This window comes from Anguilla anguilla, chromosome 5, assembly GCF_013347855.1.
Source record: "Anguilla anguilla isolate fAngAng1 chromosome 5, fAngAng1.pri, whole genome shotgun sequence".
Taxonomy (NCBI): domain Eukaryota; kingdom Metazoa; phylum Chordata; class Actinopteri; order Anguilliformes; family Anguillidae; genus Anguilla; species Anguilla anguilla.
The window spans coordinates 64435070-64461712 of NC_049205.1; the positions used below are offsets into that span (position 1 = coordinate 64435070).

The following is a 26643-nucleotide window of genomic DNA, read 5'->3' on the forward strand; positions in this document are numbered from 1 at the left end:
ACTTTCTAACCGGAACCGGAGCAGCGAAGCTGCTATTTCAATTGTCAAGTGATGTCGGTGAGCTTGCAAACTCGACTGCGAACCAGAAAAAGAACGAATAGACTGCTACACAGTCTAGTTCAGTAGGTTCAGTACTCGACATAGCTAACTATCAACATTTAAAGATTTGCCCTGATTTAAAAAAAAAAAAAATAGAAGGCGTGAAAGACGAGGTAAAAAATGTCGAACGAAATACTGTTCCGTACCCAGCTTGCTTCCATAATGGAGGTGCTGGCGAACGCGGCCGTGGAGGAAATATGCAAACTCGTGGACGATGGATACGCGGTTGTGCATCTGCAAATGTCGGAGTACCAAAAAGAGAACGAGGCTCTGAAGGTGGCTCTCCACCTTATGGAGCTGAAGGCAGCGCGGAGTTGCGCAGAGAGAGCGAGGGCGCCAGAGAACCACCTGGATCCGTATTCGGACGGAGCTCTGACGTTGCGGGACAAGCCGAGAGGAACATCCAGTAAGTAGGGAGCTGGTGTTAACTTATGTGTAGATCTAAGCATTGGGGATTCCTCGTTCTTGACTGTCATGCATAAAGCGCTGTGTAGTTGTCCACTGGTTATATTGGTCCCTTCAGTGTAGCGTTTTAGCCAGTTTCCTGCACGTTCATTTCAGAGGAGGGTCCTACTGTTGCCGGAAACAGGGTGCTTGGAAATCCTGGAGACGTTTGTCCGCAGGGTTTTCACCCGGCTGTGGAGGAGGGCAACCCAGTCACGACTTTCAGCTTGAAGCAGGTCGAGGTAAGTTCAGGGAGTCAGTCTTTGAACTTTGTGATGTTGGCAGGACATCGATATGTAATTTACATGAACAGGTTTTCTGTCGCTCTTTACTCGCATTGAGGTTTCCTGTAATGTTATCTGAGGGCTAGCTGACGGTTGTCACAAATATATGAGATTTAGGAGCTGACAGACAGCTGACAACTGCCCCGTCCCAGAAATCTTCAAGCGTGTAACGTTGTGTTTCGTGTATGCGGCATTTTGTCCGCAGGTATATATTATTTTATGTTGATAGCACGAAGGCAGAAAAGTCACGCCAACAAAATTTGGTCTGTTGCGTTCTGCTCAGCGCTGTTGATGTGACATCACTGATCGCAGAATTTACTCTTCATAATGAAACATCCGCAAATACAGTTAATTAAATTCAATTACCAGTAGGGATGGTTATACACCAGTGCTAGAATGTTCGGTTAAGAACATTCTGATCACGCATTTGTCATCGTGCGTCTTAATGGGTTAAGTGCAAGTTTAAAAAGCTTGTGTTTGTGTGGTTTTCACCGCTTCTGCGTTATTCTGTCGCAGCCTGCGGGAGCAGATAATGACAGGAACACATGCATTCTAATCAAGGAAGAAATCCCAGAGGGAAGCAGCAATGCCCACGCAGACATGAAGATCCCCGTGCAGGGTGAGTTTGTGTGGGGTGTGAGGGGGGAGGGGTGCATACTGCCCCAGATTAATTCGGTTAGTGTCCTGTAATAAGTACAGGTGAGTAACATGCTTATTCCAGGGTGAGAACAGGGTTATTACAGGTTAGTAACATGCTTATTCCAGGATGAGAACAGGGTTATTACAGGTTAGTAACATGCTTATTCCAGGATGAGAACAGGGTTATTACAGGTTAGTAACAGGGTTATTACGGAATTGTAACAGTATTGTTCCAGGTGAGTAGCAGGCTGTTGTAATTGGCTGTCCCCCCCCCCCCCCCCCCCCCCCCCCGCAGGAGCACTGGATTCGGGCGCTGGGGAGGAGGACGGGGTCCCTGCGCTGGGACTCGGGGTGTCGGCTGCAGAGTGCCCGCAGGAGCACCGGGCGGGGCGCGGGACCGCCGTTTGGGAGGTCAGTGGTGCGGAAGCCGTGCTTAGATTGCAGGCGGAGAACATGGCCGCCCCGAGGCTGGGAGAGCGGGCCCCGCTGAGCGCGCGCGGGTCTCAGTGTTCCACCGCCGCGTTCCGCGCTCCCGGGCAGGCGCCCGCCCAGGCCCCGCCCCGCCCCTTCCGCGGAGCGGAGCTGCGGCCCGTCCCTAAAGAGCTCGCGGGGGCCTGCGCGCGCCCGTCGCCTAGCGACCCGGAGCCCAGAGCAGACGGGGTGGTGATGGACTCCGTTAAAGAGGAATCTGTGACTCAGCCTCCCGACTGGGACAAAGACCCGGCCCCGCTGCGCGCACGTCACCGTGACGACAGGGACGCGGAAGAGCCGCCGCCAGGGCCCGTTAACCCCTCTAGCCTCCCGCTCGTCTGGCCCGCCGGCGGGGAAATCGCCACGGCGACCTGCGACGCGGACGCCGGCGGCCTGGACGGCCTCGCCGCCTGCGAGAGAGACTTCGGCGGGTTCGCGGCCGGCTGCAACGGTTCGGCCAAGGAGAAGCGGTTCGTCTGCCGGTTCTGCGGGAAGGGCTTCACGCGGCTGAACGCTCTGGAGATCCACCAGCGGGTGCACACCGGGGAGAAGCCCTTCCGCTGCGCGCAGTGCGGCAAGCGCTTCTCCGACTCCAGCAACCACCGGAGGCACCAGAGCGTGCACACGCGGGAGAGGCCGTTCAGCTGCACGCAGTGCGAGCGCAGCTTCTCCCACCACTACCAGCTCAAGGTGCACCAGAGGGTCCACACGGGGGACCGCCCCTTCTGCTGCGTGCACTGTGGGAAAAAGTTCGGCGAGCGGAGTTTCCTGAAAATGCACCAACAGAGAGACCACGCCCCCCTGTATGTCACATGACCTGGATTTAACAGTATCCGCACCAATGAGACATCAAAGCACACCCATTCGGGGTTTGTTTACTTGGCATATGGACTTATCTAGAGTGGCATACAGATGCATTGTGGGACGGTTATATTCCAGACCAGAGTGCAGAAGATGGATACTGATAGGCCAGTAATGCTTTACCATGGGCAGCATGTAGGACGTGGATGAAAAATGAGCACAGCAGTGGGTTCATTAACACCAATGTGGCTCCTGGCAAGCCATGGGCTGTGTGAGATTCTGACAGTGTCATGAGTGCTGTATGAACTACCCATCATTGTTTGATTCCTTACATATTTTATAAAATCCTAATATCAGCATTTACAGAGTTTTGATAATATTGTTTGAGCTTGTGCACGCATGCACGCACCACGCACAGTTCTGCGTAAATTTGACTAGCAAGTAAACAGTTATCTTAAATGGATTGCAAGTAGGTTAGCTAGCGATTTACCAAAGTTAATCTCAAGCCAACATTACCTTAAGTTCTGCACAGAGTGACTGATGATGCTCCTGTATGATGTATGTATGATGTGTGATGTATGAATGATATATGATGTGTGATGTATGTATGATGTATGATGTATGTATGATGTATGATGTGTGATGTATGATGTGTATTGTATGATGTATGAAGTGCAATGTGTGATATGAAATGGCTGTAGACTTGTCCAGGGCCGTCTGTCTGTGCTGAATATTACGAGTAAATAATGGGTTGAAGAGTCCTTTTCATAATAAAAGGGCAATAATATGAAAAATAGAAAAGGCTGTCAGGATGCTATGAAGAGAAATTACAGTGGCTTCAATGCCTGAGGTTTAAACGCAGTGGTCTACCGTGGAGGCGGTACCCAGCCTGTTCCCGTTCCACACACAGGTTTGTGTGCGTGAGGTTGCTCTGCATCGCACAGTCGAACCCAGGGGCCGCAGGAGGGCTGGAAGTGGTAACAGTTTTAATGGGCATCGAAGGATATCTTAGATACTTACGGCTGTTTCCCAGGACCGGCTGGCTTCACAGTGGGAGGTTTGGGGGCAGGGCCGGCCCTGTGTGGGGGTGTTCAGGTTTTCTTTTTTTTCTTTAAGAAGCTTGTGTGGTAGTATTATAATTTCCAGAGGTTGTACATATGAATAGATACATTTTATATACTTTATTCACATTCCCTCTGGGTTCTTAGTCGGCATAAGCTCTTCACTCCCAGTAACCTGTGTCGTTATGTTGATAATGGCAAGATGAAACATTACTTTTTAAGACTGATCTGATGACGTGCTCACGTACAGCCTCTTGAGGCCTTGCGTCCCTCTATAAGCTGCTTTGGAGGAGTTTATTTTTTTGCTTTAGACCACAAACCCTGACCGCCCCCATACCAGCCACTGTGAAGCCTGTGGGAAACTTCTGTAAATATCTAAGATATCCTTCACTGCGCACAAAACCTTTCTGGGCCAATGGGAAGGACAGTGAAGTGAAGTAATATCAAAAGATAGCAGAAAATGAGCACTGTCACTAAATGTGCAAGGTATCATGGGTCACGCTTTGAACTTTTTGATGTCATCTCTGCTTTCGCATTGGCCATTATCTCTTAATCACACTTCACTGAAAATGTGCTGGTGCTGTCCACAACACATTTTAGTGAATATTTCAAAGGTACAACAGGGTTCAACAGGAAATAGGGTGTGTGATTCTCATATCTGTCAGTCCTACGTATCTCTGGTCAAAAGGAAAAGCATTTTCTTTTGTGTGACTGTTTCCCCCCCGCTTTCATGCTAATCAGGTAGATGTTCCAGGTGGCATCTGGTATTAAATAAAAAACTATTATGATATGATTACAATTATTTATTACCTCTCCAGAGCAACTTGCACAACTTGCATCTGAGTGTTTGTTCTTAATTGGTACTTAATTGATTAATGAATGTGGCCAAAATACTGGCTATAGATTTTTGTTTATTTTAAAGCTTTTTTTTGGAATGGCCAATCCGCTGCTCGGGGGATTAACGGGGTGAGCCACCCAGCAGCCCTCGGTCGTTGAAATGGAAAATAAAACCCGGGACCTGAGAACACCCGACGTACATTTAACATCCGGCCCATTTATACATCTCTGCATGTTCTGAAGAGGAGTCCACAGCAAGCTCCTCTGTCATGGCTGTGCCCCACTTGGGAAAGAAACCTGCAACCTTGGTGTGATGAGTTAACCACTTCTCCCAACGTAGCTGTGCTGCAACCCCTAGATGTAATGCCGCATGTAAATGAGTTTAGTTGCCTAGTTTCTCTAAACTTCTCCCCTTGGCTTAGTTTCAGTGTTTCAACACCGCTCACATTAGTTGTCCTTCAGTAAGTATTGCAGATTTAACCTGTTATTATTTATTTTTAAATGTATGCCTAAAATTGATCTAAAATCTATTATTCAAGTGTGTTGCATTTTTTAAGTTAAAAGACTGAGTATTATGTGGTTAAAGATATATGAGCTGATGTTATGGTGAAAAGCACTGAGGTTTGATTGCCACTTCCTGGTTCCATGGAAGGATCCATGGGATGAAGAATAACCTCTGATTATAATATCTGTTGTAATTCCATTTTTTTAAAATATTGAGAATAGATATGCAGTGTTTCCCTTGTACAAAATTCAGAAAATTTGTAAAACTGGGGAAATATGCAGACATTTTCAAACTGAAGATTAATTTCGTTCATTTTTTAAATGCGCGCACACTATTTTGAAAATCTAATTTCTGTCCTGACGTGTGTTCAGCGGTGTTTCCGGTGATTCCAGTTGTAACGATCAGGTTACGTCACAGCTAAACACAAATGTTTCATGGGAAATTAAAAGAGATTTAGCAGTGCATTGTGGGTAAGAGGAATAAGAAGCAAGTCGAGAGCCCTTGGACAGCGGCTCAGTTAAAATGTGGGGCTCATTTTGTTTTGATAAGCTCTGTGATTTAGAAATATTTTTGTTGAAGATTATTTTGGCGTGTGTTAAACTTTTCCTGACATTATGCTGTGTTTTCAGCCTGATTTTCTTTATGTATTTTTGTTCTTTTATCATGTTGGGGTCACGCTGGTTTATGTTTCTCCTTTTGATTTTTTTATGTTGATTAATAAAAACCAGAAACACCAGAGTCTGCCTGTTTGATAAGCATAGTTTTTCTTGTTGCTGGTAAATGCATTGAACAAACAGCATCAAGTTAGCCCTGTCGGCTCAAACTACGTTTCCACTGCCTCTTCAAACCTCCTCCTTATCGCTGCAGACATAAGTGGTCTTGTTCACGGTTATTTTGGAGGACAAGTAAAATAATTTACTTCATTTTGAAGTACAGTGCTCTGCTGCCAGTTGATTTGTGATTATTATTAGGGAATTAAAAATGGCACGGAGTTAAAATTCTCCCCTAGTGGGACTGACGGCCTCATTCCTCTGTTGCAGTGTGCAGACGTGGAGGAGGGAAGGACTGAAGCACTTCTGATAAAGGAGGAGAGATCGGAAGAGGACAGAGACCCACAGAGAGAGATTAACTCCAGGGAGGAGAGTAAGTAGAAATGAAGGCAACCACAGCAAAGGGGTTGTTAACATACAGCTATGTGGCAGGAGAGTTAGTCAATATATAGTTTGTAGTTATGTTGGCATCCGAAAAAGGATTTTCTGTACTGTTAGAAATGTGTTACTACTTGTTGGTGTGCCTTCTGGAAGTCATTTCTCAACATTAAATGTCAATAATTCAAAGCAGCAAATATTTAAATAATTTCACAAGCCAGCACATAATTACACACTGTAAAATGTTTATTTTGTTACTAATTAAGTACCTCAGACTTAAATATACCTATAAAATATACTTAAATATACCAGCTGCACATAATTAGGCCCTTAAAGCATAGCCCCTTTTTTTAAATCATAATTTAATCTTAATATTTGGAAAAAATGAACACATCCATGAAGTGGGTCAGCTAATGAGCTGACCTAATATAAAGACCCAGTCAGGATGTGAAGTGAATTTCTGTTTGTGAGAATGGAAAACCTTTATTTGACCGGGAGGCGTGTGCCCTTCCGCTGCAGGGAACGCGCTGCTGGGCGCTCTCGCCGCCGAGGAACGTTCCGGAAGCCGCCCGTCCCCCTTCGAGGCCGTCGGCGGGGGGCCGGAGGCTGCAGCTGCGGGCTCTGCGCTGGTCATTCTGGGCGGCGTGACCTCACCCGTGTGGAGCGGCGGCCTGGCCTCCGGAGCGCTTCGCGCTCAGAGCAGACCGCACGGAGGGCGGAGGCCGAGGGAGGCTCGCCTGCACGTCCCGCGCACCCAGGCGGGACGGCGGGAGAACCCGGCGCCGCCCAGTTCAGACCCCCCCGGTGCGAAGTGGCCTCCCCCCTCCGAGAAAAGCGCCCTGGAGCCGCGAGGGCGGGCGGCTTCCCAGCGCTGGGGGGGAGCGGGGGAGAACGAGCGGTTTCTCTGTAAGTACTGCGGCAAAGGCTTCCGCTTCGCCGCCAAGCTGCAGGTGCACCACAGGGTGCACACGGGGGAGAAGCCGTACCGCTGCGCGCACTGCGGCCGCGGCTTCAGCCAGTCCTGCAGCCTCACGCGGCACCTGAACGTGCACACGGGCTACAAGCCCTTCAGCTGCGCGCAGTGCGGGAAGGGCTACACCAACAAGCGCAGCCTGAAGAAGCACCAGGCTGCTCACAGAGTGGAGCGGTTTGGGACGTAGTGGGGACCGCCTGCACCCGTCCGTTCAGATGGAAGAGGGGCTGTGCTCATCTACTCAGCGCTGGGCTGTCGGGCGCTTCCTGTGTTGTGCGTTAAACCCTGGTCTTCCTGTGCAGTCCCTTGAAGTGCAGCTCAACAGGTGAACCGCGAGTGGGAAATGGCACCATCCCGGTCAGCTGAAACACTTTCTGGGCGATGCTAGCAGCAGTTGCGCATCTCCCCACCAGGCTGCTGCCCACAGGTCGGCACTGGCGCGGCCCACATTTGAAACTGAACCTTGGTGCTCATCCATGTGTTTTTTTTTCATCAAGAAATGAGCCTACTCAAAGCACACTGTAATGTGTTCAGCTAGTTCTGATCATGATTTTTTGGATTTTTAAAATGTAAAATATAAATGCATTTTATAACAGAAAATGACTGTGTGTGTGCATGTGTGTGTGAGTGAATAAGATCGACATCAATCTTAGACACGGTAAAAAGAGGTCAAAGCACATTTCCTTTTTATTAAATATACTTCAGTATCATTTTTATTCTAAGGTAGTTATTTATAGCAGATACTGCACAGAGTCACTGGTCATGTGGTCAGTACTGGTGAAATCGGTGACAACTCTGCCAGTTTTGGCTGATGGAGCGGCTCTCTGAAATGTGTGTTTTGTTCACAGACCTCGATATGCCAGTGTCCTGACAGCATCCGGGAACTGAGCGACTCTATAGTAATTTACTTCCGGGTTTATACGTCACGGTCCTTGTTTATTAACTTTTCCGGGTACTGGTGGGTGTCTATTTTATCCAATGAACTACATATACAGTTAAGTGATTTTATTTGTGAAGATCGGGAGTTAAGCAACATGACTACCGGCCAAACATTCTGCTTTAGGTTTTAAATTCGCGTCGAACACTGCGCCCATGTAAAACAGGAAAAGTCAGAAAAAGAGCGTAACGTTGCCCGGTGTTAAGAGACGATGTGTGATTCTCTTGATTTCCACGCGCAGCTAGCTGCCATAATCGATGTTTTAGCAAAGTCTGCCGTTGCAGAAATAAGCAGACTCGTAGACGATGGTTACTCGCTTCTGCGCTTGGAAGTCTCTCAAAGTCAGAAACAGAACGAGGCTCTGAAGAGGAGATTGAGGATGATGGAGCAGAGGTTTGCTCAAGCGTTGATCCAGATTGAGCGAGCCGGAGTGCACGAGAACTTCCTAAATAATCGCACTGGGGTCCATATTTCAGAAAGATCAAAGAAAACAACAGGTACGGCAAATTAAAGTACTGCATGCTTGCCTTTCTGTATTGTGCATTTACACTCTGCCGGAGTTTTAGGCAGCTAGCTAGCTGTGTAATTACTTTAAACTAGAACTGTAATCATTGATTTCATCCTGCTTTTACTGTTCTGACATCAACGTGTTTAGCCAGGTTGTCGATGGCTAGGTGTTCGGTTGGTTATTGATGATGACTTTTTATTAATTTCGCCCTTGCGGTAGAGGATTGTTCGCTAACTGACGAGGGAAAGGGGGAAAGGATGAATGTAACACTATGCAGCGATGGAGAGCTGGCAGCCGTGCACGAGGAACCCTCTCCAGGACAGCCTGACGTCACGAGTCCCGTGCAGGTCAGTCATGGTTGCACTTCAGACCAGGGTCTCTTAAAACTATTGATCGGAACCAAAAATGCGGAATTACGAAAGTGTATCTGGTGGGTCCTGGAATGAGTCTGTAGCGGAGACTATGCAGAAGGAGGCCACTAGGTTATGCATGGATGTGTATTTGACGGGTCTAAAGCAATTTATACAGTCTATGGTCATTTTTAATTTGGGTCATAACATAGAAAAGTTTAAGAACCAGTAACTATAGGTCTTAAATATTGCGCTGCTGTGTATTGCATGGTTGTTGATTCCGTATTATGCGTATCTCCCGTAATGTTCCCTAACAGCTACTAGAGGTGGCAGAGACGGAGGCTAAATTAACCCTCATTAAACAGGAGAAGCCCGAAGAGGACCTGCGAAACGGTGAGTTCCCGCGAGAGATACAGTCCCGTCGGGAGAGCATGCGCAGTGACGGATGTTGCTTTAAATACACCAGTTTGTGTATAAATAAAAATAACATGAACGTGCTTGTCAGGATTCTATATTCGACGTTTTTAAAAATGTAGAAATATTGTGGCCACACATGCAGTGACCTAGCATTCTGTCTGGCCTCCTAGATTTCCATGTTCACATCCTTCCTCTGTCAAATTTTTAAATAAATGGCCGCATATTCAGACCATCAGATTTCATCGAACACCAGTTTATAACAGTGTGCACACGTTTACTTTTCTGCTTCCAGGAGCGGTGGAGTGGAGGGCAGGCAGCAGGGAAAAACGCCCCGTTGAGGAAACGCAGAATAAAGCAGCGAATCACACAGAGGAGCTCACTGAGCAGCACAGGACCAGACGCGCTGTTTGGGAGGTCAGTGGACTGGAGTCTGTCCTAAAAGCAGAGGGACAGAGCGAGTGTGTCGAGACGCTCCAACACAGAGGAGCTGAACACAGGGCAGGAGGACTGAACAGTGTGGACTCTGAGTTTATGTTGGAAAGGCCAGGCCAGCTGGGGTCCTACTGTACACAGGAGACTGTGGAATTTGGGGGTGACAGTGCGTCAGACGTGAACTCAGAGCTCCGGCTGGTTCACGTAACCAAGGAGACTGGCGGGAAAAGCTGGTCATCTTTGACGCCGCAAGATGAGAGTCCAGACGGTGTAATAATGGACTCTGTGCCAGTCAAAATGGAGGACGGGGTGCAGATTCAGCCCTTCTGGAACATGGAGTCCCGCTCAGGAGCGTTTGGGACGCAGCGGAGGGGCAGCGTTTCTACCCCGTATGCAGACGGGACGGCCAGAGAGAGCGTGGCCCTGCCGCACGCTGAGCCCCCGGATGCGAGCGGAGGTGTGTCCTTTGAACGCAGTCTCTTCCCATCGCCAAGCACAGTGACCTGTGCGGTGGGAACAAGGAAGGAGAGGTACGTGTGCAAATACTGTGGGAAGGGCTGCACTCGTGCCAGTGACTTGAAAGTGCACCACAGGGTGCACACTGGAGAGAAACCGTTCAGTTGCACACAGTGTGGAAGGAGATTCAGTCAGTCGTGCAGCCTTAAAAAACATCTGATCGTTCACACCGGAGAAAAGCCCTTTGGCTGTCTTCAGTGTGGAAGACAGTTTTCAGATTCAAGCAATCTGAGGAAACACACAAGAGTTCACACGGGGGAGAGACCGTTCAGCTGTTCGCAGTGTGGGAGGAGGTTCAAGCAGCTGTGTTATCTGAAAGCTCACCTGCGGATCCACACTGGAGAGAAATCCCTTGGCTGTGCATATTGCGGGAAAGAATTTGCTTCAAAGTACAGTCTTAAATTGCATCAGCTGAAAAACCACATGTCTCCATATTCTGAACAATGAGCTTCCTCAAATGGAATTGTCAAAAACCATTAACTTTGATTCCAATAATAATAGAAGTTTAAGTCAGGAAAAAAAGCACTGGTCTGATTATATTCCAAAATGCTATTCAAGTTCACTAAAATATGTTTGTCTGGAATTCCCCTTTTGCATGCATTTTGTGCATAATCATAAGGTTTAATTTGCTTCATCTGAACACATCAAGTTATATTGTATTGGTACATTGCAAGGAAGCCTGGCATCCAAAATGTAATTCCTCAAAGCCTGAGCACGATGTATATTGTTTTTTTGTTTGTTTTATTTTGTAAATAAATTTTTTTAATCACCTTAATGTTTGAAATGGACTGTTGTATGTGTGGTCCTGTATTGGAAAAAATGGGGGTCACTGATGTGACTGGACATTCCCTGTGAGTACTGGCACACTTTCTGTTGACTCAGCACATGTTTAGGCTCTAAAACATTCTGCCCTCTCTCCTTAGTTCCTCTTGGTTCCTCTCTCTCTTTAAGGAGGTTCCAGTTGGTTCCTCTCTCTCTTTAAGGAGGTTCCAGTTGATTCCTCTCTCTCTTTAAGGAGGTTCCAGTTGGTTCCTCTCTCTCTCTTTAAGGAGGTTCCAGTTGGTTCCTCTCTCTCTCTTTAAGGAAGTTCTAGTTGGCTCCAGGTGTCCTCCTCAGACCTGGCCCGGCCTTTGATGATGAGATTATGTCCCTGCAACACTGACTGGGAAACCCTGCTCAGCACATTGGTGTCAGCAGCGTCAGGTCTGCTCCACTCAATGTGCACATAGCTCACAGTGCACAGGAGGAATGCTGCATGCACAAATCTGTATTAAATATTAAATGTGTTCATAAAATGGGACATCCCTACCCCTGTTTGGGAGTGGAATTTTTGGACAGGTGGGGTCTGGTGTGAGTGCTGCTATTGGCCATTTGGGACACCTTCACACCTGACAAATACAACTGGGAAATGTGCTATGTCTGTCTAAACCATTAAATACACCACAACCACAAATACTTAGAATGCAAACACAATACAAATTATGTGCTTGATTATGTGTGACTTTATTGGATTTGGCCTGTGGATTTGGGATTGGAATAAATTTGGTTTTTAAAATGAGGAAGTTCATTTTTTGGAGGTCAGTTGACCGGACATCCCTGAATGCGGAGCTAGATTATGATAGTATCAAGCAGACATCCGATCTACACTAAGCGTAGGTGTACAGAAGATCTCATCAACGCAACGGAAAACTAACGAAGTGCTTATTATTGTCGGCTGAAAACGAGGCGCACACAATAAGATGCGTTTCATTTTGAGTGTTTACGGTACAGTATCAATTTCGTCATCACTGTTAGTTCAGCAACCCGGAAGTAATCGTGGGTCTTGTGAATGGCCAAATGTCTGTATTAATAGTTTTGTCTCTTCGTTTCCGTAAATAGCGTTTTCAGCCAAACAAAGAAGCAACTTTGTCTCCGAAGATATCGGGCGAAGCGAGTATACATTGACCAGGAAAAATGTCAAATTGCCTAGCTTTTCATACACAGATAGCCTCCATTATGGAGGTTTTGGCGAATGCGGCCGTGGCAGAGATCTGCCAAGTTGTGGACGATGGATACGCGGTTCTGCGCCTGGAAATGTCCCAATATCAGAAGGAGAACAAGGCTCTGAAGCGCAAGCTGCAGGTGATGGAGCGGCAGACCGCGCGCCGATGCGCAGAGAGGGGAGGGTCGCGAGCGAGCTTTGTAGACGGGGCGCAAGTTTGCCGTAAATTAAGAGAAACACCGAGGGGTAAGTCTACTCCGCTTGCTAAGTCTGTGTTTGTCCGCTAAAAACGTCCAGTGAGTTTAAGTTTACTGTTACAATTCAATATAACCTCTCATTGCACTCAAATGCTGCTGATTTAGTTTGCTAATGGTATCCATATCGGTTTGTTGTCGATGTTCATTTCTTGCTTACCCGCCCCCAGCGCTTCCAGCGAAGGGGCAGTTCCCAGCTGTAGAGAGAGCCTTGGATAACCGGATAGATGTCAGTCTAAAAAGAGACGAGCAGCCCATTGTTCTGGATGAAGAGGATGCTCCGGCGGTGCCCACGGGCAGGAGCGACGGGGTCACCTCGCATCAAAATGCTTCGAGCACAGCGGTATTTCACGCGCTAATATTTCATGATCACACAAAAGTTATTCGTTCAGCAAAATTCCCTGAAATTTCACTTAACACCTTTCTCTTCAAAAACGAAGATATTTTGAAATATGAAAAAAAAAATACTCAACAAGTAGACGTTTGTGCGAGTTTGATTACAAATGACAATGTGCGGATATATATGATATTTAAGTTCTGTGTTTGTAGTTAATGGTGGCATACACTGCTCACTCGTTTCTGATTGCATAATGGGGTTTTGGTTTCTGACTGTTGTAGAGTTATAGCAAGTATTTGTAATGCTGTACAGGTGTTTTTAAAGATGGAAATATGCACTATAATCCTCTGATGCAGTGTGCAGTCATGGAGGAGGGAAGGACTGAAGCACTTCTGATAAAGGAGGAGAGACTCAAAGAGAACCTGGGGAACCACGACTGTCCAAGGGAGCTGAGGAACAGGAACGAGAGTGAGTGGGGGGGGGGGGGACGGTGACTGTTTCCTGTATAACAGCCTTCAGGTACAGCTGCAGGATAAAAGAGGTGTGGCCTTAATTTGACTTGATATCAGATTAGATCAGTGGTCTCCAACCCTGGTCCTGGAGAGCTACAGGGTCTGCTGGTTTTCATAGTGACTCTGCACTTCACGAATCAATTAGAGCAGTTGATTACACAGTTAACTCAACTCACCTGGTGTCTTGGGTCTCAATTGGGTGCTGATTTTAAGGTGAAAACAAAAACCAGCAGACCCTGTAGCTCTCCAGGACCAGGGTTGGAGACCACTGGATTAGATGAGAGAAGCCTCAAATTGTTCTCTTTGGTTCAGACCGAAATTTACCGCATCAGAATACCCCCACCTGCTGTGTTGGTTTTTACCGGTTCTTTCTACTTAGTGGCTGTGTAGGTTATAGGTTACTGTTGTTAATTTGTTTTGTATGGGTATGACTGTCGCTAACCCAGGAAAAATGTTGCCTGCTACTTTTACATGAACTCTGTGACTGGCGGACGTTCGGATCGTTATTTGAGTTGTTTCTTTATCTGAAGGGGCGGTGGAATCGGAGGCTCGGAGCAAGGGAAGCCCCCCCTCTGCAGAATCACGGACCGCCTCGGCAAAACAAGAGCAGCTCCCTGAACAGCTGGCCGAAGACAAGCGCAGCGTTTGGGAGGTGAGCGCGCTCGGGTCCGGCCCGGAGGCAGACGCGGAGCGAGAAAGAGCAAAGAGCCTTCAGCACCCGGGGCCTGGATCCAGAGTGCGAAGGCCGAGCAGCCTGGACTCTGAGTTTGTCATGTTTGAAAGACCAGGCCAGCTGGGCTCTTACTGTGCACAAGGGGGCGCTGTCGCGGAGACGGAGGATCCGTGTTGCTCTTACTCTACAGGAACGGGACAGGGCCTGTCCTATCACGCAGAGATGAGGCCGTTTTTGGGTACAGAGGAGGGTGGAGGGAACGGCCTGTCCCCTTTGGGGTCTCTGGACTGGAAGCCGGACATCATGGTGGTCGACCCGACGCCGGTCAAGCTGGAGCCCGAGGTGCCGTCTGCGTGGAACGCGGGGCCCGTTTTGGGACTGGGCGACGCGCCGCCACGGCCTTTCGAAGAAATTGGGGAGAGGGGAGAGATGCTGCCGGACAGCGCGCCCAACCTCTGCCTTCCGCCCGTCCTAACGACGGCGGGGGAGAAGGCCGCGGCGTCCAAGTACATCGCTACGGAAACCGAGACGCATCACAGAGCCGGCGCCGGGGAGAAACGCCTGTTCTACTCGTACTTCGAGAGAGGATTCGCGCGCGCGCGAGACAGCGAGGCGCTCCAGGGCGTCGACCCGGAGGAGAGACAGTTCAGCTGCACGCAGTGCGGAAAGCATTTCGCTCATTCGGCTAACCTGAAGAGACACCAGCGCGTGCACACGGGAGAGAAACCGTACAGCTGCACGCAGTGCGAGAAGCGCTTCTCCCACCAGCACCAACTTAAAATGCACCAGAGGGTCCACACGGGAGAGAGGCCCTTCAACTGCACCCACTGCGGAAAGAGATTCACTCAGTCCAGTCACATTAAAAGACATCTGCTCGTGCACACCGGAGAGATGATGTAGACGCGCTTGTATTTGCAGAAAGTGATTTTCTGAGTTCTGTAATCTTGCGGGACGCCAGAGTTTTCCCACGACAGAGTACAAGGAATGAGTGTTTTTATTCTTCAGGTGATCTTCATAGAAATGACTGTTCGTTCCGGAGAAAGCCAAAGCCATTCACTTGCACTATGACGGAACTGTGTTTTATTTGGGCGGCGCATATGCCCAGTTTTGTGTAGTCTCTTGAGGAGTGGGCTTACACGCATTCATAATGCAGTTTTATCAGCGTTATCCCTGAGCACACATGATAACTCAGACTGTGTTTCGCAGAAACCCTGTTGAGAGCTCGTGAGGCATTTGTATTGTGGGAAATTTTATATTTTATATTTACAGGCTGGAGTATGAAGCAGAAAAGGATTTTGGTGTGGTTATACGTTTCTGTCTGAGGTGCCTGATTAAAAAAAGTAAGTGAAAATAATACTGAACATTGTAATAACTCATGTACTGTATTTACATGTTGCTAACAGTATATTTATTACTCAGAAGATATGTGTAAAGATTTTTCCATTTATATTTTATTTCATGCATATATTAAATGAATGGGAATCGTACCGGTAAGTAAATGTCATTTTAAATCCAGAGTGCAAGATCCATAATCTAATTGAGTGCGGAATTTATATCATAAACAAGACTAACTGCTTTTTTTCTTTGAAGAATTATTTTTTTCAGTCATGAATATATTCACTGAGCTCTTGTGTGATTTCTTTTCACAAGAAATCTTAAATGGTGTGTATTAAAAATTGAAAATCGTTTGTATTATGAAAAATGATAAATCCATAGCAATGTGTCCAAGATCTTTTATTTTAGTCTTCAAACTCAACTGTATTTTTAACCAACCCTTTTAAATTAATCAGGGAGCAATAAAAACAAGGTATCAAGGTAAAATTGATAAAAAATATATTTTGGACACATTGAGTTGCAATCAAGAGAAATTGTACGTTATATAATGAACAAATCTACAGATAATTGGTCCAGTTTTATTTGGGGGGGGGGGGGGGGGGGTACACTTGGGTCAGTCCATTTCTATATCATGGGTCAACTTTGTACAATACGTCACAAAATCACAAAATCCATCGCGAATTACAGACCCATGGTATTGGTGGCCTCAAAATAAATATCAATTTTCCGAATCACTCCAAAACGGTAGGTAGCGATAATGTTTTAGACTGTCCATTATAACCATTGAAGAGGAAGAAGTCAATTTCGGAACTATTCAAAAGTCGGTAAGGTTAAGTCAATGGGAAATAGAAGAAGGGATGAGGTCTTAGACTACGGTTTGGACACTGGGCTGGCTAATGTACTGAACAGGATCAGGAAGAATTAAACATAAACATGTACTGGTAGTATGTGGAAAATATCAAGTGGAAATATGAGTTTTGTTTTGTATCCTGTCAGATTCTGGATTTACAACATTCTCATTGAAGACTCTATTAAGACCGGATGATAAGCAACATGCTGTTGCTAGGTTGGTGCAATATTTTATTGAACATACCTACACCTATAAGGCCTGGAATTGAGGGCAAAGTGCAATACCTTAGTTGAACGGAGGATGGCAGCAATGCACTAAAAGGTGTAGTGAAAACTACAAGCCAAATTATCTGTAATGGGGGGTTTAGTTTAGGATATTTACGGTAATTTATCAATCAACGTCTGGTTTTTCTGTAAAACCTCCCCTTGCCAACAGCAATCTGGAAGTAAATCGAATGCGATATGGAATACAATACGAGTATGATTTGGGTTAATTGAAGAAGTTCTGCATTTTCGAACGTAGCAAAAGAAAGCAAGAAGGTTTAGAGCACAGGGTGGAGGGCCAAACGAACGATGTCGAATTGCGTCGCGTTTCACACACAGATCGCTTCCATCATGGAGGTGCTGGCGAACGCGGCCGTGGCCGAGATCTGCAAACTTGTGGACGATGGATATGCGGTTTTACGCTTGGAAATGTCCCAAAGCCAGGAGGAGAACGAATCGCTCCGGAGGAAACTGCAGGTTTTGGAGTTACGGGTCGCGCAAGCTTGTAATTTCGCCGAGAAAACAAGGACAAAAGACAGTTCCGTAAATAATCGTCCTAAGAGAGGCTCGGTTTTCGATAAGTTTCAAGGATCCACAACAGCAGGTAGCCGGCAAAACAAACGGCATTTTATTACCTGAATTCGGCATTTTTACCTCTCAGTGATGTAGGCTACTTAAATGTAAAGTTGTGATTAAGCGATGGTGACGATCCTTCACAGTCCTGACGTATAGTTATGATAGACTAATGTTTTGTCTAACGGGACGGTGCTAGCTTCCGTTTATTAATTGTAACCGATCCCTCCTATTGTTTCAGAGTCGGATAGCACCCCAAGTGGGCAAAGTCTCTTGGACACAGGCCTTTTAAGCGACGGAGAGCCCACAGCTGAAGACCAGGACGTATTGAGTGGGAACTCGGTCAGTTGCGATTCTCACCCGTGTGATTAAACAAGCAATCCACACTGTACGCGTTGCCCTAGTAAAAACACACCGCGGTGCATTGTGCTGACCTTCATATATTACACACAATACAATATGCTGCTCTGTAGCTACATGCACACCACAACAGCTTCCCAGGAGTTCTGGACGAACTACACTCACTTCATAACACTAAAAAGTTGCCATAACTGGATTCATATATTGGGCATTTCTTCGCGTATTAATTTTATGATGCTCCATGCTGGGAAATATCTATGTCAACCAAAAAAGGGTTCGACACGAAAAGCCAAGTTACTCACAATTACAAACCAAGTACCGTCTATACACACTTGTTCAAATAAGTCTGCTTGGCCAAATGAACGATGCCAGGATTAAATTTTTTTTTTGCTGCATGTGCAGTATGTGTATGCGCACTAGTCCTAAGTAATACCACCCTGTTTCCAACTTTTTGTATTGTAACAGTTTCTCGAGGGAATATAGAACTGTGTGCGCGTGATTAACGTGGGGAATCTTCGTTAGTTGCAGATAATATTGCACGATGAAAGTCGGTTGGATTGCTGGCGTATGTGGCACAGAACGGTCTTAAACACATTTTGTTTCAATATTTTAATCAAATTAGCATATTCTCCAACATGGCGAACACTTGCATAATCAAAACCGTGTGCATTTCTCATGGATGACTATTGTAAATTCATGTTGGAGCAGAGCGTTTGAGTGATGCATTTGTGGTACACCTGTTATAAACAATAACATCACATTAATAACTACAAGGTAACAACTATAATAACAACTGCAATGTCATACAAGTAATTATTTAAGAAGGATTGATGAATACTTTGGAGTATTCAATTTTCAAGTGTAGGATATTAACCATGAAATGATTTATATAGAGCATTGTTTTTCACGATTTGATTTAACGCCACACATTTGATAGTTGACTGGTTGAATTGTAATGTGAAGAAACGGGCCAGATTACACGAACGCACATGGAGTGGAATTTTCTTTCAATACTTTCAGGTCCCTCACTGCAAAAAATCGAAGATACCAAGAGTGTTCTGCGTTCCAGTTGCCCTATGTAGATTATTATTCAGACGCAAAGTCATGCTTTCATATGTATGAATTTGCTGTTTTGGAATTGACATACTTTATGTCGGTGTGCATAAGTACACATCCATCTGCAAAAACATATTGCTTTATTTGGCCATTTCAGTTATGAAAATTATATATAACTATTTTGAATTTGTTCTTTTCAATCTCTGGTGCCCTTTACACGCACACACACATATATATAAATATATATAATGTGATTGTTCAGTCAGATTGATCGCTCTGTTCCTCTGTTGCAGTGTGCAGACATGGAGGAGGGAAGGACTGAATCAGTTCTGATAAAGGAGGAGAGAGTGGAAGAGGACCGAGACCCACAGCGAGAGATGAACACCAGACAGGAGAGTAAGTAGGAAAGGATGAAAGCGTTCGTTTCTGTGTGTTGTCATGTTATGCTGTTATGACAACATATTATGCTGCTGGTTTTTTAAAGTAGAGCAGACGATCCCCCCTCACTGTGTAATTATTTTACTCAGACAGGGGAAATCGGAGAGGCTAGCTGATAGACATGGGATCACAGATAGTGCCTCAGCAGGGTGTCGAGCTGTGTGGCCTGTGTTTCTCCTGGCCTTTGGGCTGCTCCACACGTCTCACCTGAAGTGCTGCTGTTTTCAGTCTGTGTGTTCCTGACCTTGCCGCTGCACAGTAAATAACGTCCATCTTGGCTCTAATCTTCACTCCAGGGCTTGTGGAACCGAGTCTCGATGATGGGAAACTGGCAGCTGCTCTCGGCAACCGGAGTCCGCCTTCCAAAGGCAGGGAAGAGGAAAGTGACCAGCAGAGGACCAGACGCCATGTTTGGGAGGTCAGTGGACCGGACACCGTCCTCAAAACTGAGCCAGAGTGTAGTAGTGTTACTGAGAGACTCCAACACAGAGGAGCTGAACACAGGCCAGGAGGACTGAGCAGCCTGGACTCTGAGTTTGTCCTGTTCGAAAGACCAGGCCAGCTGGGGTCTTACTGTACACAAGGGGGCGCTGTGACGGAGACGGAGGATCCGTGTTGCTCTTACTCTGCGGAAACGGAACCACAGAGCCTGTCGTTTCACTCAGAGCTGCAGTCGGTTGCTACAGCAGCAGAGGAAAGTTCTGGAAGCTTTATGTCACCTTTAGATTCGGATATGAAAGTGAAGGTGTTAGAGATTGGCTCTGGGGCTGCTGATTTGAAGGCTGAAGTGAGCTCTGATTGGACAAAAGACACCATGTCAGCAGTGGGTCTCCTTCTAAACAGACATGACTGTGAAGGCCGAGAGGGGGGTAAAATGGCGGCAGAAAGTGCTAGTATTGCTCCTATCCCGAATGTTCTGAGGGAGAGCGTGGCGCCTTCACAGTTCGACATCCCCGGTTCAAACCGGTTTCTCCCCTCTGACCACGGCCCGGCAGAAACGCAGAGCGGGGTGGGGGCGTGTCACCTGACTGGTGTGGAGAAGAGAAAGTCCGTCTGTAGGTTTTGCTGGAAGAATTTCGGCTCTCCAAGCCAGCTTGAGCTGCACCTGAGAACTCACAGCGTGGAGAAACCGTTCAGCTGTACGCAGTGCGGAAAGCAGTTCGCCCAGTCGCGCACCCTCCGGATCCACCAGAGCACTCACCTGAGCGAGAGGCGGTTTCTCTGCCCGCACTGCGGGAAGAGCTTCTTCTCCTCGCGGGACCTGAAGAAGCACCAGGCCGTGCACACCCGGGAGAGGCCGTTCGTCTGCTCCCTGTGCCGCAAGAGCTTCGTCTGTCTGAGCCAGCTGAAGGTGCACCAGAACGTGCACACGGGGGAGAGACCGTTCGGCTGTGCCGCGTGCGGGAAGAGCTTCTCTCACCCCAGCAATCTGAAGAGACACCAGAGGCACCACGCCGGAGAGCCGAGCTGGAGTGAGGCTCAGGCAGAACACTGACATCCGTCGCTGAAGCAGATGAACGCTCTCTGTTGGTGCTTTTGCGCTGTAACCGTCCGAATGGTTGTCTGCACTGATGCGCCATAGCCTGGCAGCCTGCAATATCGTGTGGCAGTTTTTTCACCGTATTCCTAATTTTATTTAGTGACTTATTTCCGGGGCTTTTTTTTTGTATTTTGGGACTATTTGTGTAGAGAAATAAGACTGCTCTCAGCTGCTTTGCAGCCATGATAAAGTGAAGTGGCATGAAATGGAACAGCCAGTCAAATTGAACAGAGCAGAAAGGTATTTTTATTGTTACATTTTGTACATGTAATGGGACTAAAATCACTGTGTATGTGATCACTGCTGACTTTTCATTGCAAGAAAAAAATCTTAGGTTTGTGGAAAAAAAAATACAACCTCCTAATGTGTTCTGGAGAAAGTTGAATGTTTCATTTAAACAAAAAATATGACACTTATATTAAGTGCACCAAAGTGAAGTAGAAAGTTCCAAAGAACTGTGGTGCACTTAATATGAGTCATTTTTTGCACCATTTTGCAAATTATGTATGACTATTCATTGAACATCAATAAACATTTAGAATCCATGTACTAGTTTTTCATTGATTTGTGAGGACTGGGGAAGTTTTTAGATGGGAGTCAGAGCAAGTGAAATTATTTATACAATAAATTATCTATACACATTTGTTTTTAAATAGTTAACTTTGATTTATAGTGCTTCTTAAAAAAGACTGACTTTAAGACTTAATATATTCAGCCTTTAAACTGTGATCTTCTTTTTGTTAGCCTTTAAAGCAGAGATATCACTCTCCAGTCCTGGAGGGCCGCAGTGTCTGCAGGTTTAACTCCAGTCCTGGAGGGCCGCAGTGTCTGCAGGTTTAACTCCAGTCCTGCGAGGGCCGCAGTGTCTGCAGGTTTAACTCCAGTCCTGGAGGGCCGCAGTGTCTGCAGGTTTAACTCCAGTCCTGGAGGGGGCGCTGTGTCTGCAGGTTTTTGGTGTGTTTCAGCACTTAAGTGATTAAGTCACTGATTAGGCTAAAAAGTCCACACACCTTGTTTTCAAAGCCTGAATAGATTATAAATTAAAGGTAAACCAGAAGGAACCCACAGACACTGCTTCCAGTTTGACTCGGTTTCCTCCTCTGAAGACCGCCTCGTTTTTTCCTCTCTTACATCCATCACCCTGCAGGACCTCCTGCCCTGCCCTCCCTGCCCTTCTATTCGGGATATGGGTCACCTGTGCACCCGCTGTCCTATCGGTTATGCTACATTTACATTTCACGTTTTCAACATTTGGCGGACGCTCCTGTCCAGAGCAGGTCACACAGCTTGCAGGCTTTACACACAGTTCATTTTAACAGCTGGACCGAAGAGATTCAGGTTAAGTGGCTTTGCTAAAGGGCACTGCACCTAGGAATCAAACCTGCAGCTCCACAGTTATAAGCTCAGCTTCCCAGCCATCGTACTACACTGAAGCTCCAGTTCATTGCTTAAATTTATTTACAGTTCCTCAAGACTTCTGAACCTTATGTTACATTCTTCTGTGTGCAGCTGGGCAGACCAGCCCTGCTCCTGGAGATCTACCGTCCTGTAGGTTTTCACTCCAACCCAAATTTGGCACCTCTGACCACTAATTAGTAGCTCAACGAGATCTCTAGCTGTTGAATGAGTTGTGCTTTGTTAGGGCTGGAATGAAAGCCTGCAGAATGTTGATCTTCAGGAACAGGGTTGTGCAGCCCTGCTCTAGCTGTTGAATGAGGTGTGCTTTGTTAGGGTTGAAAGCCTGCAGGATGGTGTACCTGCAGGAACAGGGTTGGGCAGCCCTGGTGTTCACTCATTGGCTACCCAAGCCTGTGCGTTCGGGCGTCTTTGTTGCTGAAGGTTGCGCTGGCCTGGCGTTCTTCAGCTTTTGGCCTCGTCTCTGTGTTACAGCCCACGGCCGTGGAGGAGGAGGAGGGGTGCGAACCGCTTCCTGTGAAGGAGGAGAGACTCGGAGAGGAGGGTTCCAGCAGCGAGGCGCGGGGGGGTGCCAGGAGCTGTGGAGAGCGTGAGTGGGGTGGGGTGGGGTGTGGGGGTGGGGGTGTGGTTTGTGGTCTCTCAGTGATCAGGGGTTTCTGATGTTTTTTTTCTCCAGGAGCTGTAGAGCGGGGTGGCGCCACTGTCGGGGGAAGAGTTCCCGCCCTGAACACGCAGACTGCTCCAGTGCGCCCCCTGGAGGAGCTCGCTGAGCACAGCGCCCCGAGCGGCCTTTGGGAGCTCCAGGGGTTCAGGACCGGGGGCATGCAGAAGGCCCGGAAAGGGCGATCTGGCCTGGGGCTCCGACACGGCGGCGCTGACCTCAGGCCTGGAGGACGGAGCAGCCTGGACTCCGAGTTTGTCCTGTACGAAAGGCCAGGCCAGCTGGGGTCCTACTGTACACAAGGGGGCGCCGTGGCGGAGACAGAGGACCCGTGTTGCTCTTACTCTGCAGAATCGGACCCGGAGAGCCTGACCTTTCGCTCGGAGCTGCAGCGGGGTCCTCCGGTGGACGGTGGCTCTGGGAGCAGCCTGCCCTCGCTGGGCTATCTGGACTGGAAGCCTGAGGCTGCGGTGGTGGAGACGGTTAAAATGGAGGCCGAGGCCCGTTCCGTGTGGAACAGGCCGGTCGTGTCACGCGCTGGTCACACGCACCCCAAAAACTACGACGACGATGACGACGACGGGGACGAAGAGAACATTCACGCGGAAAACATCGCCGACGTCTGCCCCCCGTTCTCTCGGATGAGGGCGGGAGTGGGCGGAGTCAGGGACGAGCCCAGCGCCGGCGCAGCGGACTTGAACGGGTGCGGCCTCCTGCGGAAGAGCTTCGGCGCTTCCGTAGGCCTCGGGACGGAGCGCAGGTTCGAGGCGGGCGGCGGGGGGGTGTACCGTGACTCCGGGGAGGCGGGGGGGCTCAGCGGACCCCTGCAGATGGGAGAGAGACAGTTCAGCTGCACGCAGTGCGGCAAGCTGTTCGCCCACCCCGGCCGGCTGAAGGTGCACCAGCGGGTCCACACCGGGGAGAAACCGTTCAGCTGCGCACAGTGCGGCAAGCGCTTCGCTCAGTCCAGCCACATCAAACGCCACCAGAGAGTCCACACTGGGGAGAAACCCTTCAGCTGCACCCAGTGTGGAAAGAGCTTTTCTCACCTTTGCAATCTCAAAACGCATCAGACCGTGCACACGGGGGAGAGACCATACAGTTGCACACAGTGCGGAAAGAATTTCTCCTCCTTGGGAAATCTCATAAGACACCAGAGTGTTCATATTGGGAAATGATCTTAGTGATACATTTACATATGCTTTGATTTGATTTAACACTGATATTATAGTATTAAACCTTAATTTATCACGATTACAACTATTTTAATAATATAATTGTTACGGGAAGAACTGGAACTGAATTACTCCATTTTACATGACAAATGAAATTCTTGTGTACTTGCATACATAATGTGATGATTGCCTGTATCGACATGGTGGGAAAAATGCTGTTGTTCTGTTTAATATTCCAAACATGCAGTTGCATGTCTGTGCATAGGAGACCAGGCTTAGTCGGAAGTATGGTTGAGCGTTTTTAACAGTGCTGTTGCATAATTCCACAATTCCAGATTAAATGTGTCTGTTGAATTTGCTTTGCCCTGTGTGTGGGCGTGTGAGAGGGAAAGTGTGTGTGTGTGCGTGTGAGAGGGAAAGTGTGTGTGTGTGCGTGTGAGAGGGAAAGTGTGTGTGTGTGCGTGTGAGAGGGAAAGTGTGTGTGTGTGTGCGTGTGAGAGGGAAAGTGTGTGTGTGTGCGTGTGAGAGGGAAAGTGTGTGTGTGGGCGTGTGAGAGGGAAAGTGTGTGTGTGTGCGTGTGAGAGGGAAAGTGTGTGTGTGGGCGTGTGAGAGGGAAAGTGTGTGTGTGTGCGTGTGAGAGGGAAAGTGTGTGTGTGTGCGTGTGAGAGGGAAAGTGTGTGTGTGGGCGTGTGAGAGGGAAAGTGTGTGTGTGGGCGTGTGAGAGGTAAAGTGTGTGTGTGTGTGTGAGGGAGAGTGTGTGTGTGTGAGGGAGAGTGTGTGTATGTGAGGGAGAGTGTGCGTGTGTGTGGTGAAAGTGCTCTTTTGGTTTATTTAATGACAAATGCTAACCCTCTGTGGCAGTCCTTCTGTAGAGTAAATGAAGTAAAACCAAGGAACAACAATTTAACAATCTAGCAGTGGCTTTTAGTTTTTAATGTGATTTGTAGTACACCTTCCCTTCCGTTTTTAGGAAGTTTTTAATTGAATGAAATGACAAAATATGCACGTTTGTATTGGAAATACTATAAACAGACCTCTCAGTTTCAGTGAAGCTTTTGAGTGTGACTTTGGTGTGATGCATTAACTTAAATCGGCTAAGTGCCAATGTGTCCGGAACATGACTGTGAATTATCCGATCTAACCTTTTGCTTTTAATTCCTCAATTCTTCCACGCCATCCTACAACTTCACTTGGTATCACTTTTTCAAAATGCAAATTTCTATTCTTCCGAAGGAAATCAGTTTGAACGCACATCCACAAGGTACTAACATGTGTTGCCATGGAAGTATGCATGATCAGGTAATTCCTGAATGGTTACACGGTATTTAAGAATGTTAGCCAGGTAACTCATTAATCTCTCTTGCTGAAATACCTCCCCTCGGAGAACCTAGGAAAACCTGTTGGTGTTTGAATTTAGTTGTCGCATGCATTAAGCACGATACAATAACGGGGCTGAATCACTAACTTATTTTCCTGATATTTAATGAAAAACACTAAATAATAAACTGTAAAAAAAAATCCCCAACTAGCGTTCCTTTGGTTCAAACATTGTGTAAACGAGTCTTTAAACTTCATTACCCTACATCAGTCATATACAAAGAAAATGCACGTACAATTGAATATTTACGGTAGATCGCTCACCTTCTCAATCCGGAAGTACACGGTGCACACACGCGCATCTTATATACACTTACCAGCGTTATTTCTTTTCACCACTCTTAACAGTTGACGTTCTTATATTCAATTTAAATACTATAGTGCTACCTGCAAGGTTGTTTTAAAAGCGGAAGCTGGCTAAAATGTCGGACTGTTCTACATTTCGTACACAGCTTGCTTCCATAATGGAGGTTTTAGCGAATACGGCAGTGGCAGAAATCTGCCAACTTGTGGATGACGGGTATGCCGTGCTACGCTTGGAAATGTCTCGAAGCCACAAAGAGAACGAAGCCCTGAAGAGAAAATTAAAGATTTTGGAGCTGTCTCGAATGCGTGCAAAGAGAGCAGGAACGTGTGTCAGCCCTGACACCGTTGGGCAGAATTCTAGTGCGTTCCGAGGAGGAAGAGGTACATTTTAGTCATATCTACATTGGACAGGCACGTCGTATAAAAAATATATACCTCATCGGAGACTGTCAACTTTCACCCCTTCTTTCTCCCATTGCTTTAGAGGACGGCCATGTCCCCGCTGGACAGAGCGGCTTTGGCGTGCAGATGGACCTTACGCTGGACAGACACCGACAGCCCGCAGCTGAGCGCGAGGAAAGCGCTCCAGTGGTCTCGAGGGACAAAGTAAAGCGACGGAACGCCAATAATATCAATATTCACGGCTTCCGTGTGTTTCTTTTTGTCATAGTATTACTCTTTATATTTCAGAAGGAACGTGCCGACGTGTTGGCTGTCAAACAGGAGCGACTTGAAGACTCGGGGTCCAGCGATCCACACGGAGAAGTGAAGATCATCGAAGAGCGTAAGCTCTGATACTACTTTGTAGACATTCTGTTCCCCCTATTTTTAACTGGTTTGTTGCTGAATCTTATTTGGAAGCAGTTTTTGGAAATGTCTTAATTTGTCTTTGTTGAATAGGCACTAAAAATAATAAATAAATAATCATTTCTACCTTGTCCCAAAGACAGTCATTTCACCTTGTCCAAAGTTTTTATGTCAACCTATTCACACTAGTGCAATCACATAACTTCTGCTGCATCTAATTCTGGTGTGTGTGTGTGTGTGTGTACGTATAAAGACACACACATATTCAGGGCCCTTGTCAACATCCCTGTCCCTGGTTTTAATTAGT

General features: G+C 47.1%; 3 protein-coding genes and 1 long non-coding RNA gene across 9 annotated transcripts in view; 3 read left to right on the forward strand and 1 right to left on the reverse strand.

Annotated features, from left to right (window-relative positions):
• LOC118228274 (zinc finger protein 316-like) lies at positions 1-23881 on the forward strand. Of its 2 annotated transcripts, XM_035419672.1 has the most exons (8): positions 4-505; positions 661-785; positions 1344-1446; positions 1762-1877; positions 6182-6284; positions 19351-19472; positions 22485-22599; positions 22687-23881. In XM_035419672.1, the coding sequence occupies exons 1-8, from the start codon at positions 220-222 to the stop codon at positions 23847-23849; spliced, it is 2133 nt and encodes a 710-aa protein (XP_035275563.1). In that variant the 5' UTR covers positions 4-219; the 3' UTR covers positions 23850-23881. The 2 variants fall into 2 exon arrangements, with proteins under 2 accessions (XP_035275565.1, XP_035275563.1); XM_035419674.1 differs by lacking the exons at positions 19351-19472; positions 22485-22599; positions 22687-23881 and adding an exon at positions 6809-6945 and having other exon boundaries at positions 1-505; positions 1762-2740.
• The window catches only part of LOC118228278 (zinc finger protein 79-like), a 34614-nt gene continuing 15434 nt past the window's right edge, over positions 7464-26643 (forward strand). The window contains exons 1-4 of one of the 3 annotated variants that reach the window (XM_035419688.1): positions 7464-8696; positions 8927-9054; positions 9375-9450; positions 9767-11197. In XM_035419688.1, the coding sequence (XP_035275579.1) occupies positions 8411-8696; positions 8927-9054; positions 9375-9450; positions 9767-10869 (1593 nt within the window). In that variant the 5' untranslated portion in view covers positions 7464-8410 and the 3' untranslated portion in view covers positions 10870-11197. Of the gene's footprint in view, positions 8697-8926; positions 9055-9374; positions 9451-9766; positions 11198-25485; positions 25911-26013; positions 26136-26219; positions 26314-26643 lie in introns of those variants that run through there. The other 2 variants (XM_035419686.1, XM_035419687.1) reach the window with 2 other exon arrangements.
• On the forward strand, positions 12078-19013 carry LOC118228279 (zinc finger protein 324A-like). Of its 3 annotated transcripts, XR_004765438.1 has the most exons (6): positions 12078-12649; positions 12828-13000; positions 13351-13462; positions 14037-15519; positions 17442-17542; positions 18910-19013. XR_004765438.1 is itself a non-coding variant. In XM_035419691.1 (4 exons), the coding sequence occupies exons 1-4, from the start codon at positions 12376-12378 to the stop codon at positions 15077-15079; spliced, it is 1602 nt and encodes a 533-aa protein (XP_035275582.1). In that variant the 5' UTR covers positions 12078-12375; the 3' UTR covers positions 15080-15901. The 3 variants fall into 3 exon arrangements, 1 of the variants encoding a protein (XP_035275582.1); XR_004765439.1 differs by lacking the exons at positions 17442-17542; positions 18910-19013 and adding an exon at positions 16511-16529; XM_035419691.1 differs by lacking the exons at positions 17442-17542; positions 18910-19013 and having other exon boundaries at positions 14037-15901.
• LOC118228288 lies at positions 20818-26317 on the reverse strand. Its single transcript, XR_004765444.1, has 2 exons — positions 25965-26317; positions 20818-23495 (listed from the first exon to the last, which is right to left on the reverse strand). It is a non-coding gene; the product is annotated as an uncharacterized LOC118228288 (long non-coding RNA).